The sequence below is a fragment of the Pyxicephalus adspersus genome, chromosome 2 (genome assembly GCF_032062135.1).
Source record: "Pyxicephalus adspersus chromosome 2, UCB_Pads_2.0, whole genome shotgun sequence".
Lineage (NCBI taxonomy): Eukaryota > Metazoa > Chordata > Amphibia > Anura > Pyxicephalidae > Pyxicephalus > Pyxicephalus adspersus.
In genome coordinates, this window is record NC_092859.1 from 143,845,297 (window position 1) to 143,858,737 (window position 13,441).

At 37.8% G+C, this 13,441-nt stretch overlaps 1 protein-coding gene across 1 annotated transcript in view; it reads right to left on the minus strand.

Moving 5' to 3' along the window:
- SLCO3A1 (solute carrier organic anion transporter family member 3A1) overlaps nt 1-13,441 on the minus strand; it is a 212,853-nt gene that overhangs the window by 3,113 nt on the left and 196,299 nt on the right. Inside the window, exon 9 of the mRNA XM_072402691.1 lies at nt 9,870-9,934. Coding sequence (XP_072258792.1) covers nt 9,870-9,934 — 65 coding nt within the window. The remainder of the gene's footprint in view (nt 1-9,869; nt 9,935-13,441) is intronic.

Below are 13,441 nucleotides of genomic sequence, written 5' to 3' on the forward strand. Positions count from 1 at the left end.
GGCTTACTTCTTCACAAAAAGAAACCAGTATCCTTCCAACAAGGTTACTCACCAGAAAATCAGCTGCATGCAAGAAACCATTTCAACCTTTGCAACATTTAATTTTGCCCTGCTACTGAAATAGTTTCAAATTCATAAATATTTTATATATATGCATATAACAATGTTTATATGTTAGGTTATTTGTGCTTTTCAACTTGCATTTTTTAATATACTCACATATTTACTCCCATTGGGAATATGCAAGAGAAACCAACTAATTTCCCAGAAGCCTTTGCATTTATTGCTCTTATGCACCCCCTGCAGAAACTGAGGTTTTGTGTTTCAGCTGAGAGCTCCTCATCAGCTTATTAGTGCCGTTCTGCCTGTGGCTCAGCCGTGTAACATCAGAAAAGAACTGGTGAGGACTGTGCACAGTTGCATGCACTTCATTATCCTTGTAATCTTCAGATATAAAGATCACACTTGTAACTGGAGGAAAGTAGTCTTTTTCCAGTACTATCTCTATAAGTCAACATTGTTTCTGCATTTTCGTCAACAACACAACTTTCGCCTGTAGCAATAAACAAATATCATACTCTGTCAGCAATCTAGAATAGACTACAGATAGCCTGCAGGAAATCCATAAGAAAAATATCTGAAGGGAGGAAAAAACATTCTGAGTTCCTTTGTTCATAAAGGAGATAAATTCAGTTTATAATCTGCTAAACATCACAGAGCCCCCAGAGTGCATTTGAGAAATGGGAAGTAGGTGACCTAGTTGTCATAACTGCCAGATACGGTAGCTAGTCGTGGCGTCCTGCCTGCCAAGTCTCATTAATATTCAGTAAGTCTTTGTGATTTGGATTTCACTAATTTTTACCTTCACATAATTGGGTTTTGGCCATGGATAATCAGGATGTTGTGACACTCTGTATTCTTTTAGTTCAGAAATATTTGGGAATAAAAAGATGAAAAAGATATCGCTTCAACCCAAAGTGCTGATACATGTATCCACAATGCCATATGGGCCATTCATGATACCAAGTGAACTTCTAGGCTCTAAACAAAGCATGTTTTTTACTATGAATAAGAAGAATTCAAGTCATGTCAGGGTTAATATTTGAGGAAGAATGGAAAAGAAGCTCTCAGCATAACTCACAAAAAAAGGGTCATTCTTCCCTTGTTGGAAAAAAAAGATGAGTTTTGTGACACACTGAGAGGGACTAGAAAGGGTATTCTCGTCATAGCTGTACCACAATATGATACTGCTGGGAGTTACTGATCTGGAGTTACTGATCTTCACTGCTCCCCATGTGTTATAGGGACCACAAGACAGTGGGATCTGAGGTCTGTCTGTGCAGTATCTTTCATAAAAGATGATAGAAAGGATCCTTCACTGCAGGTGGTAAGGGGACTTAATCAGAAAGGTTAAAATGCCCCTAATGAGTACTCAACATACTTCTATCCTATGCAGCTTTACAGTTTTAGGCACTTGTGTCACACCCGAGCTCTTCTTTAATTGTGGCATATTGTGATGAGAGAAAACAAAAGTTCATTTCCTGGGATATATTATGTAAACTTTGCAGAATTTATTTTATTTAAAAAAAAAAAAAGTGACCCTACTACTTCTTGGGAGAATGAAATAGAAACCGTAGAATGAACAATGCTTCCTTCCATCAGATTTAAAATTATGGGCAACATATGATTCTTTCTGTCAATAGTAATAATGTAGCAGTATGAGTTATTTGATTTTCCTCTTGGCCCTTCCAGTAGAATATTTTAGTAGTAGATATTTTTTACTACCTACAATAGGCCAAAGAGTCCAGTTAGGTGGAAGTTGGAGGAGATGGGCTAAACCATTTAATACTGACAACACTGCTTACAACAACCAGTAAAGTTGATTCGTGTTTCAACTTTACGAGCCCAATATTATGGCCCTGCTGTGCTATACTGCATTGGTCTATTTGTTTCACTTACGTTCAAGTGCATTGTATTAGGCCAGCTATTAAAAAAAGTCCTAAAAGAGGGCCATGCAACATGTTTTCTAATGCAACAAACCACAACACAAGTTGAACTACATTACTAGGTGTCAGAACTACATTGCCTTAGTGCCATGGGTTGCCATTGAACTGGAAAGGCAACGTAACATCCTGGTAAGACGTGGTACTGCAATGCATCTCATTGGAGAGATCTGTTGTGGCCCTTTATCACAGTAAATAGGGAATAATATAGTAATATATTATGAGAAACAGGTACATTGTTTAAAAAAAAAATTCCCATCCCAACATCACATTCTACACGTTCTTCAGAGCTCTGCAGATAGGAAATCAACATCTGGAATTTTTTTTGGATTTGACATGCAATATATTTAAACCCCCTAATGAAACACTCCGCTGATGGCAAAAGAAGCTGGTACGACCATAATGGAGGTGTGTATTCTGGCCAGGTCTTTTAAAAAGGAGCATTGATTAACTAGTTTTATTGATAGTATTTATCTGTACATATGCATCCAGTTATATTTAGCATTTTGCAGTGCATAACTGAAGAATTCCCCTTTCCTAGGGTAATTCCCCTTTCTTCTTTACCTTAGTAGTACCAACCCCTGGGTAACTCTATAAGTATGGAATAAATTTCAATTACTATATTAATAATATATACTATATTAATCTATAAAGTATGGTTAAAACCAGGAGAAAGAAAATTTTTTGCCATATATATATACATATTTAAATTATAAAGCAAATAGAATATCAATATAATAATATTAGTAAGAAATCAGAATATCGGCTAGACATGGTTCAAATAGCACATCAAAAATCTTAAATGATTCCTAAAGGACAATGGTGCAGCCCAAAAGGGTCAGTCCCAGTTCCTGATGTGATTAGCTGTATGGCTTCCTCAGGGGAGATTGAGATGGGGGTAGCAGGTGATGTGATCAAAAATAGGAATGGAATGCTTCATTAGGAGATTAAAATGTGCCACAGGAAAATCTATGGTGTGCGGGAATGCTAACAAAATTTTTGAGAATGGTCCCCTATATGCAGAAGTAGGTCCAATCTGTGTGAGTTTTCAAAGTAGCAGATCCGAGCTGTGAAGTTTCTCATCATGCAGCAGCAAAAAAAAACCCTCTCCCCTGGTTTCATTCACACTTACTTTTTGTTTAGGGTTTGGTATTTCAGAAAAGAGATTATCAATAGCAAGGCATCCAGTTTTTTCATAACTATTCTCATCATTGCTACTACTAGAACTCCACGGAGATTCAGAGAACTGGGCCACTAATATGAACATGGCACATATTTCTGATAAATATTGGCTTTAAAATGTATAAGGGTCACTATAAATGAAGGGCTACAGGGTCTTGTTAAGATTAGCCACTTTAAAACGTCTATTTAATGCCTGGCAACAAAAGAAATTTGACATATAAATATATATTTACTTTGTGTGGAGTCATTAGTATAATTCTAATGGGTATTACACGAATGAACAATAATTTACTTTCAGTCCTGCAGCTGAAAGGCAATATCCAAGGGCTTAAAGCTTGTACGCCTACTACAGTGTATCATTATGATTTCCAGTTTGCTTCTTGAAAACACATGTACAAAATTATTGCTCAATTATTATAATTGCAATCATCACCCACGGCGAAGCGCAGATGACAAACAATAATCCTTGGGACCTCTTCACATTTTTGAGTTATTTTATGTTTTCTTTCGGAGATATAAGAAATGTTGTCATCTATAAATCTAAAATAAAATGTAAAGGACCTTTACTAAGACTAAATACACAGTAGATAATATAAAAAGCCTACTATTAATATTCACTTGGGTGAAAGTTTCAGTTGTTTACTAGAATAGAAAGACAAAAATGTATTGGAGAGGTGTGGAGACTTCCATACAGCTGACTTGTTATCAATAATTCCATGAAGGACTCACATTCCTTTATCATACTTTTTTAACATAACAACTGAGAAAGAATAGAAAATGGCAATATGTCACCCCAGTGGTGCACCCAATACACAGTATCAAGTTTTATTGAATTAACTTCGACTTGTGTTTGGAATGATAGAGTTTACTTTCACTATATCATTTGATGATGATATGACAGCTCAACATATGGAAACCAGAAATGAGGGGTAGACAGAGAGGCGAGGCCTTCATCCCGGCCATAGACAGGTAGCTTGCACTGCACTGTGTGAATTGATGGTTCTGCCTTTTAAATATTTCAAGACTTTAATCAGAATTTTACAATTTCCCTGTACTGCCCCAAGGTTGCTCTACTTCTTTATAAAAAAAACGTTCCAATGTTATTGTCAGTTTTATTTAGGTACGTCTAAACTATCTACATTATTCGGAAGTAACCCCTAAAGGCGTATAAATCTTTTCAAGAACCTATTTCCAAGGGATTTATTTAAAGACTGGGAAGGATCCTATTTGTGAAGATCAATATTCAGTACCATGGCTTATTACTGAATTTTGAAGTCACTTAGTGAATATGCTATCTCTGAGCTAATTTAATCCTTAAACCTGTCATTAAATGTTTTATTTCTTATGAATCAATAAGACCCAGAGAGGACTTTGTGGCTTGAAGGGAAAACATGACCAACTGCCCCCCTGTTGGCTCAGAAACCACATGAGCTTTACTGGTGTGCAAATATGCCAAAGAAATATAAAGCAGCAAAGATGATAGTTGACTTTTTACTTATAGCATACATCAGGACATGTATAGGATGAAGATGCTGTGGTCGCTCTTATTTTCTAACATAATTTAAAAACACTCAGTACCAGGCAATATTTCAAGTGAGTCACTTTAAAGCTGAACTCAGTGATAATAGCTAGTCACTGTTGCACTTTACTGCAGGGTGACTGGTCTTGTATATACCACCCTTAATATTAAAATTACACAATATTTATATACCCCTGACATATTACAAAGCCCATAGTCATGTCACTAGCTATCTAATGTCCCTACCATAGTCATTATCACAGTTTAAGGTAAATTTTTTGGGGAAGCCAAATAACCTAACTGCATGTTTTTGGAATGTGAGAGGAAACCCACGCAAACACAGAGAGAACATACAAACTCCATGCAGATAGTGTCCAGGCTGAGATTCAAACTTGGGACCTAGCACTGCAAAGGCCAGAGTGCTAACCTCTGAGCCACCATGCTTTGGTCCTTTATTGGTCCTTTATTGGTCCTTCGTTGTGTGCATTGATCCTTTATTCCAAACAGATATCCCTTTTAGAATAGAATACCCTTACCTGCCTCATCACAAAGTTTTAAATGCCCTCACCTGTCCTGTTCCATTGCAAGGCACCGTCACCTTCCTTCTTCCCTTCTTTGTTTTCATCTTCAGCTATCTTCATTGGCCTGGCCGTGGGAGTTCATTCAGTTCTAGCCACAGCAGTGGAAGCCAGCATGTGCCGGGTATCCAGGCTTCCTATGCTTTTTGTTTTATTGACAATAGGGGATAGTGATCAAGCACGTAAGTATGTTTTATTGCAGAAAGGACATTGCCTGTCTCTTTCTACAAAAAAAAAGCCTAATTGTAGATTTTGAACGTGGAAATAAACTGAAATATTTTAAGCTGAGTGCAATAGTTCTGGAGTGCCCGGTTTAGATAGAGAATGTGCAATGAACAACCCTTACTGTACTCCAACCAAAAAGCATAAAATCCATTAGTTTCTGTAAAGATCTGCTTTTACAGACACCAACAAAAGAAGATAGGATAAGGCATGGTTTATTTTTTGCACAGCCATTGAAACTTAAACTCTATAAAATAAAAAGAAGTGTCTGGTGTAGTTTCTAAGTCAATATAACATTATAGGCTTCACTACGCTGACAATGGTGTGTTCAAGTGCTGCTAAAAGCTGATGTTTTCTGGTCCTACATTCCACTTTCTTTTTTATTTATTTTTCTAAAACTTTTTGTTTAAGTGCTCCTATGAACACTATTTCTACACTTTCTTTTGCAACTTTCCCATTTTTTTGTTCAACAGATTGTAATTTTCTAAAAATACCTTAAAAACTATAGACAATTTCAAAAGCTTTCACCAAATTTTTAACAAGGGAAAATGGCAAAAGCGTCAGAATAGCAATCATTAATGCAATAGGAAGGACATTTCTTGAACATTGCAAGAGGAGAATGGGATCTTAGTGTGTGCGTAGCCATTTTTCAGTTGTCAGTTTTATTATTTATTTCTTAAACTGGCCAAACACAGAAACGTTTGGTTTTGTCTATCACACAGCTATCTGTATGCTTACGGTATGTAGGGGTGACAAGTTGGCATTATATCTATTATCAGCATCCATCAGGCTTAAACTTTCATCCTTTAGATTAGACTATTTTCCTCCCATGCTATATGGTAAAATGCACAGAATTAGGTCAATCTACATTCCTTTTGGAGACTATTTTTTTGTTTCTTCTGTGACTGTACTGCTGCTGCATGCAATGTTGTTAGAAGAAATATACAGTCAAAGTTGTACCCAGGACATTGTGTGCAAAGATGGAATCTAGGAACAAGATCGAATGGGGAACCAGTAGGGTCAGCAGCCAGAACAGTAAAGACAAAGCAGAGTTGGGTTCACCGGCAAAAGAAGTCCAGGTAACTAACAATTCCTGGGTCATAACACTAATAGGGTTGGCAACAGGTCATCCAGCATAAATACACACCGCTAGCAGGTCAGACAAGATTGATGCTACAGTTGGTAACTAGTGGCTGGAATCAGGAAAGTTTTATAGAATTAGCAGCTAATGGCAGGGCAGTACTGTGGTCAAGAAATAAGCTATATTGGCTGCAGCACATACTTTTCAATCCCTGTTCAGCAATTCCCCAGCCTAAGTGAATTTGGACATTCTGAGATGACACATCTCAGTTTGAATGAGCATATCTAAAGAGAAAATGACAGATTGGAGGGAATGTACAAGGCATGATAGACCATGGTGGTGCAAAGTCCAGGATTGCCAGAAAGATAGGCTCCTTCTGACAGGTTAGACCTACTGTGCCTTTTAGTTTACTTTAATAGACTGACATCCTACAATTGCTTATCACTTAAGTCCCGTGTCATCATCCTACACCCTGCCTCTGCTCTAGTAGATACAGTAGATGCAGGGATGTTGGGAAATGCAGTCCGGCATTTATTGTTTTCCCCATTAAGTGTCACATGTTTGCAGTTGATTGACTATCCCACTGGCTGATTTCAGAGATGAGTGGAAAAAGCTGTCGCGCAATGTAGTGCCAAAGGATTTGCAACTGAAATGCAAATCCTTTGGCAGGTAAGACAGCTTCAAATTATAGCTCAACCTTGCTGCACCCCCCCCCCCCCCCCCTCTGATGTTCTTTAAAAATTCCAGATGCTTTTAAGAAAATTTAAGTAAAATAATATTCAACATTTATTTGACATATTTTATTACATTTGTAATAAGGAAAAAAAAATAATCTAAATGGAAATATTTTCCCATTTACTCAGCCTGCCCAAATGCACTCGTTGACAGGTCTTTCCCCACTGTCTGCAAAAAAACTGACTGAAGAACTAAACATTAATGACAAATGAATGCTTCTTAAAAATATAAAAGATTGGTGAAACAGAACCGAAGAATTGACTTTGATGTTGTATTCTGTTCAACATAATAGCAATAAATGTTTCATTGTTTTCACAGAGCACAATGTCTTTTTAAAAAGAAAAAAATGATGTGCTTTCTGAAAAGTGCATAAACATAAAACCCTCTTTAATTCCCAAGTTTCCATAAAGAACCAATTCACCCGAAAGTGATAGTATATTGTAGATGGTTTCTGGTGAGCTCAATCAGCTGTCAGTTTCTAAAGTCTATTATGAACATCTGTGACAATCCAGAGCACCCTCTGTGAGGGCAATTGTGCACACTGTATCTAGTTATGAAAGTTTTTTATGCGTTAATTTTCAGTGTTCAGTGTAATTTTCAGTAAAGTATATATATGGTCAGATCCTTGCCTTTAATTGTAGATAACAAATAAGAAGGCTAAAACCCTAGTCAGGTTGTTGTCTCCTTGCTGTGGAGACTCCTCACTTCTCCATTTCTCCTGGTGACCACTCTTCATAATATAGAAAGTGATGACTAATACAACATTTTATTGGTGGTCGGTGGAACAGGAAACTTTATTGAGGATACCTGTTCAGTAAAGGTGCGTACACACTTCCAATTTTTATCGTTCCAATCGAACGACGAACGATCGATTGGGCAAACGATCGTTCGTAGATATCGTGCATGAACGTTCGTCGTTCGTTTTCCAACGATAATAATTGGAAGTGTGTACGTAGCTTTAGACCAGCACTTCTCAACCAGAGTTCCTCCAGAAGTTGCTAGGGGTTTCTTGAGCAATAAACAGCTTGTGCCTCTCAGGTCAGTTTTAGTGACACCAATGACCTTTTTAGCTATCTATAGGGGGAATACTCTTCCCAATCATCAGCAATGCAAGAGGCATTTTCCAACTGACCACCATGCTAATAAACTGTGAGCTGTGGATATAGTAATTATAGTAGAAGTTCCCTTAAGAATTGAAATTATTCAAGGGTTCCCACAAAAAAGTTTGAGAAACACTGAGCTAAATAGTTGTCTAAGATGGAATTTTCCTTCAACTTTCAACTTTCAATTTTTTTCAATTTCTCAATTAAGAGAAAACCTCTCCTGGACACAGCAAACAAATCAACCGATCCCCCAAAAAAGGCTTGTCTGGGTTTCAGATATGATTTCAGGTTTTTCTTTATGGGTTAGGTTAGTATGTGACTATTTGTGTGCAAAAATAATCTTTGGGTGTACTACACATTTAGCAATACAATTATTTTGTAGTGAAATTTCTATAAATGATTTTCTGGCACCATAATTCCACCTTAATTGTGCAAATATTTATATGTGTTGAGGAGCATTGACAAAATAGTGAGTGGTGTGGATTTATACTAGAATCTACCAAATGAGTGAAAAGACCAACAGTGACTTTCATATAAGAAATATTTGGAATTTCTACCATTTCCAAATAAGAACAAAGAAAAGTGAATAACTATTGCAGCTTCAGGACAAAAGAGTCCATGCTTGAGAACACAACCACGTACCATGCAAAGATTGCAATAGGGTTTCAAGCAATATAAAAAGTGACGCAATAATACTATTCTACATGGCCTAGTCAGATCTATAAAACCTAAATTGGCATCAAGGACTGTCAAGTGCAGAGGTGCTTTGCTGGTATTTATTGGTAAATATAACCCAAACATAAAGGTTACAATAAACTGTTCTAATGAATCCTTGTTGGATAGACAAACTTTAGATTTTAACTATAGATTCCATCCAACCCAACCCAATAAACTCCTAACATGAGCTGACCATATATCTTAATCTTAAACTAACCTTTAAAAATAGACCTTAATTTGTAACTTTAATCCTAAAAAAAAGCTTTTCTCAACCTTTTTAACACCAGGGAAACCTTGAAATAACTTTTCAGGTATTAGGGAAACCATACTATTATTACTCTACCTACAGCTCCCAGACATTGGTGGTCTTTGGGAATAACACCTCTTACAAATCTAGTCAGTCAGAATAATGCCACAATTACAAATAGTCAAAAAAGATTATTGGTGTTACCTAAAATGACTTGAGCTTTACAAATTGCCCATTGCTTAAGGAAACCCTAGCAACCTCTGGAGGAACCCTGGGGTTCCATAGAACCCTGCTTGGGAAACATTGCCCGAAAAAATATCCATTAAATTCCCTTAAACTGTACCATTCTTTTAAGCTTTTCTTTAACATCAAATAATCACCATAGTTGTAGAGCTCTAAGCACCTAATCCAACTGCTTCAAAGTGAAAGTAATTTAGACTGCAGTTTATAACCCATCGTGTGTATAGTGGTTTAATACTCACCGATTAAACGTAGAAGAAGGAACAGAACACCCAATGCATATGACTTGAGCTCTGGACTTACTGCCCTGTAAGAAGAAAACACAAAGGATATAGTGAATGCTTTATTAAATAAAACATGTTTAATATAATGTAAAATAAATTATTCAGTATGTATGTCATTCAGAGCATTTGTAAGGTGGCGTTGCCTGTTTCTGGCATTGCCTATCCAGTTATGTCCAATGATCCCTTTTCTGTTCATACCCTGGTTACTGTAAAACACATGGGATATTCTGCTTTAAATAAAAAGAAATTGTAATTACTCCATTAAGATAACCTGCATGTGAAGAGCTCACAGGGCAGGAAATCAAAGACAGAAATTAAAAGAACCTCAACTCACATGAAGCCATTGGATACCCATAATTATCCTCAAATTATTGCTATAAGGATAAGCCCCAGACCTGAAATCAAAACCTCATTCTGTGGTATCTCCTTGGACTAGTGGTGAATGTTTGTGCATATTACACAAACAGTGATCAAATCCACAAAGGGACACATATTTGAATGGACAAAATACTTAAGAGTAAACATGAAGTTACCCAATGTCCCTAGTTACAAAACTTTGCAAAATGCAGACTTGGGTGGGGTGCACAATAAAACTCACTACATACACCATCCAAATTGAAACAAAAATAAAATAAATGAATACAAGTGGGTTTGCTTAATATTATCCATCATGCATTAACCTCTAGTGTAGAACGAGACTGGGGTTGGTGTTCACTCCACAGCTTAACCTCATATGGATAGATATGTAGAACAACAATCTGCATTCAGAGAATGTAACTAAGAATTTCTGCATTTATAGGGTGTCATGCGTATCTGTTGGCATCATGTAAGCTAAACTAGAGATCTTTTCTTACATGTGTTCAGCCCTGAATGTAACAAGGGAGATTTGGTGGTGGCATCGTGCACAATCATCTAAAAAGCCTAAAAAAAGAAGGAAAGGATGCTCTAAAATGTTTAGAATATTTTTCATTTTATTATTTTTCATTTTGACCAAATTGATGTGGCAAGGACCTACAATTCTTGTATCAGATGTAAACCACCCATTTTAATCCCATTGCTATTACCGCTGCAAAGAATGTCAAAATGTTAGCCACTCATAGAAGGGTGAGGATCAGGAGATTTGCAGTGATTGTTAAAACAACATTCGGCATGAATTAAACATTACTATAGTGGATGCACACTGTGAAAAAACATGTAAGCATCGGGGTTGGTCTAATCTTTCAAATAAAGACAAAATATGTCCTGTATTCTACATAACCTTATGATCACTAGTGCCCGGGGACATTACACAACAGACAGACATATGATCAGCTTTGCGTTCGTCTGTCTATCTTAAATACAGAGCATAGAACAGAAAATGGCATAAACAGCTGAAGAACAATGATTATTACACAGCTTTAATTAATGGGCCCTTCAACGACACTTTGCTGCCAATCAGGGAGGTGCTATAACCTCTTCAAAAATCATTACTGGGATTTTTGCGGCGGCTGCTCCCTGTCTCAGAAATAATTACATCTGGAGCTGCATATTAAGTGCTGGACTTTAGAAGCAATGTTAACACCAGCTAATGGTGTCACTGGGAAATAAAAAGCAAGTCATTATGTTTGGGAACTGCGGATTTTGTCTAATAATCCTGCTGGAAAGTCGTTTTGTGACATTGATTTGGGGACCTAATATACCTTGAAGAATTATAGTGGTAATTCTCAGGTGTTCCCAGAGAGGTAAGAAGGAAGCTGTCCAAAATTTGATAATATTTCACAGTAGAGGTTTATTATACCAGCATAGAAAAGGGATGTGCTTGCTGTTTTAGAATCAGCATTTAGCAGTAGTGTCTTGGCTTAGTGATAGAACAGTAATAACATGTTTTATATTATTTAAAAATATATAATAACATCTGGGACAATAAAGCTGTGTGTTTGCTGTACCAAAACATTGATAATTCTTCCTTATTGGGTTACTTATATTTTATTTAGTTAGAACCACTCATTTTGCTCTTTAAGAAAGTCAGTTTGAAAGTTATTCCATAAGACTGGAATAAAAAAGATGCAAGAATTTCAATGTCCTGGCCCACCAAATATGTCTCCCAGAAATTGCATTGGAAAGACACATTAGGTTTTTCAAAAACTGGACAAATTCGGATTATTACAGATGTAATACCATATGTTTTTTTAATTGGATTTGGAATATAAACACTAAATTTATTTTTCTGTATGTTTATCATCAGATGATGTTAGAACTGCTTTGCATTTAGAAGCAATGTTACCAGCTTTTACTGTGTCTTCAGTTGGCCATTCAGCTATCCTTAAGCTGCGTACACACCTGCAATTTTTGTCGTTGGAAAGGATCTTTCACGATCCTTTCCAACGACAAAGGACTACACGATGCATGAACGGTGCTGTACATACAGCACCGTTCTGCTCTATGGCGAGGGGAGGGGGGAGAACGATGGAGCGGCACCCTGCTGCGCGCTCTCCCCTTCCCTTGCATTAGGATCGCTTGTCGTTCCTCGTTCTTGGATCCGGCAGGACGGATCCACGGATGATGAACGACGCCGACTCTACACACGCCAGATTCTCGCACGATACCTGGCCGATGCCGATTATCGGGCGAGATAAATCTGACGTGTGTACGCAGCTTACGTGACTCCCCAGATAAGAAAGTTTGAAACAGTTTCTCAAAAATAATTTGTAGAAAGAAAAAGGAGCCTGAAGCTGACGAGGATGGAGTGAAGGACAGGGCTGGTATGACCAGGGGCTAGGGGGATCAGGCAAGTGTAGGGTTAAATGGATGAAGAAGAGGGAGATAGGGATTGGAGGGTTTGAGTTAAGAGGGTGGAAGAGGAGAGGGGTTAAAAGGGTGGAAAAACATGAAGTAGGGCAGCAGTTGGCAAAAAGAGAAGCATGAGTTTCCTTTCCACCCACCCTACTTTGTTTTTGGCACTTGACTTGTGTATGGTGCTGCTTGGGAGTGGTGGATTAGCGGTGGTTGAGGTCTCTACAGGGCATCTTGGGGGTGGTTTTAAGTGGTGGGGAGATCTATCTCCAGGTTTATGGTAATGGGCCCCTTTCAAAGGGGGAGTGGAGGAGGCTGCAAGTAAAGTGGCCTTCTCAAGCAGGTATAGGAATTCGCGGTTGGCTGCCGTACGGACCTTACAAGGATATGTGGAGTGAGGGGTGTCTTTGAGGACCTGCAACCTGTAAGAGTAAGGGTACTGTTAATGTTAGGGGTAAGAAAATTGTTGTAGGGGTATGTATATGGGAGAAATGTTGACATATATGAGAATGTTTTTTAGTATGGTACTGTTAACAATAAAGTGTTTTTGTCATGTGGCAGCACTGGGCAGCACGGTAGCACAGAGGTTAGCTTTTGCAGCGCTGGGTCCCAGGTTCGAATCTCGGCCAGGACATTATATGCATGGAGTTTGCAGGTTCCCTCCCTGTTTTGCGTAGGTTGTGAGATCCTTTGATGAACAGCTACGGACTACTGACTTGTAAAGCGCTGCGTAATATGTCGGCGCTATGTAAACACCG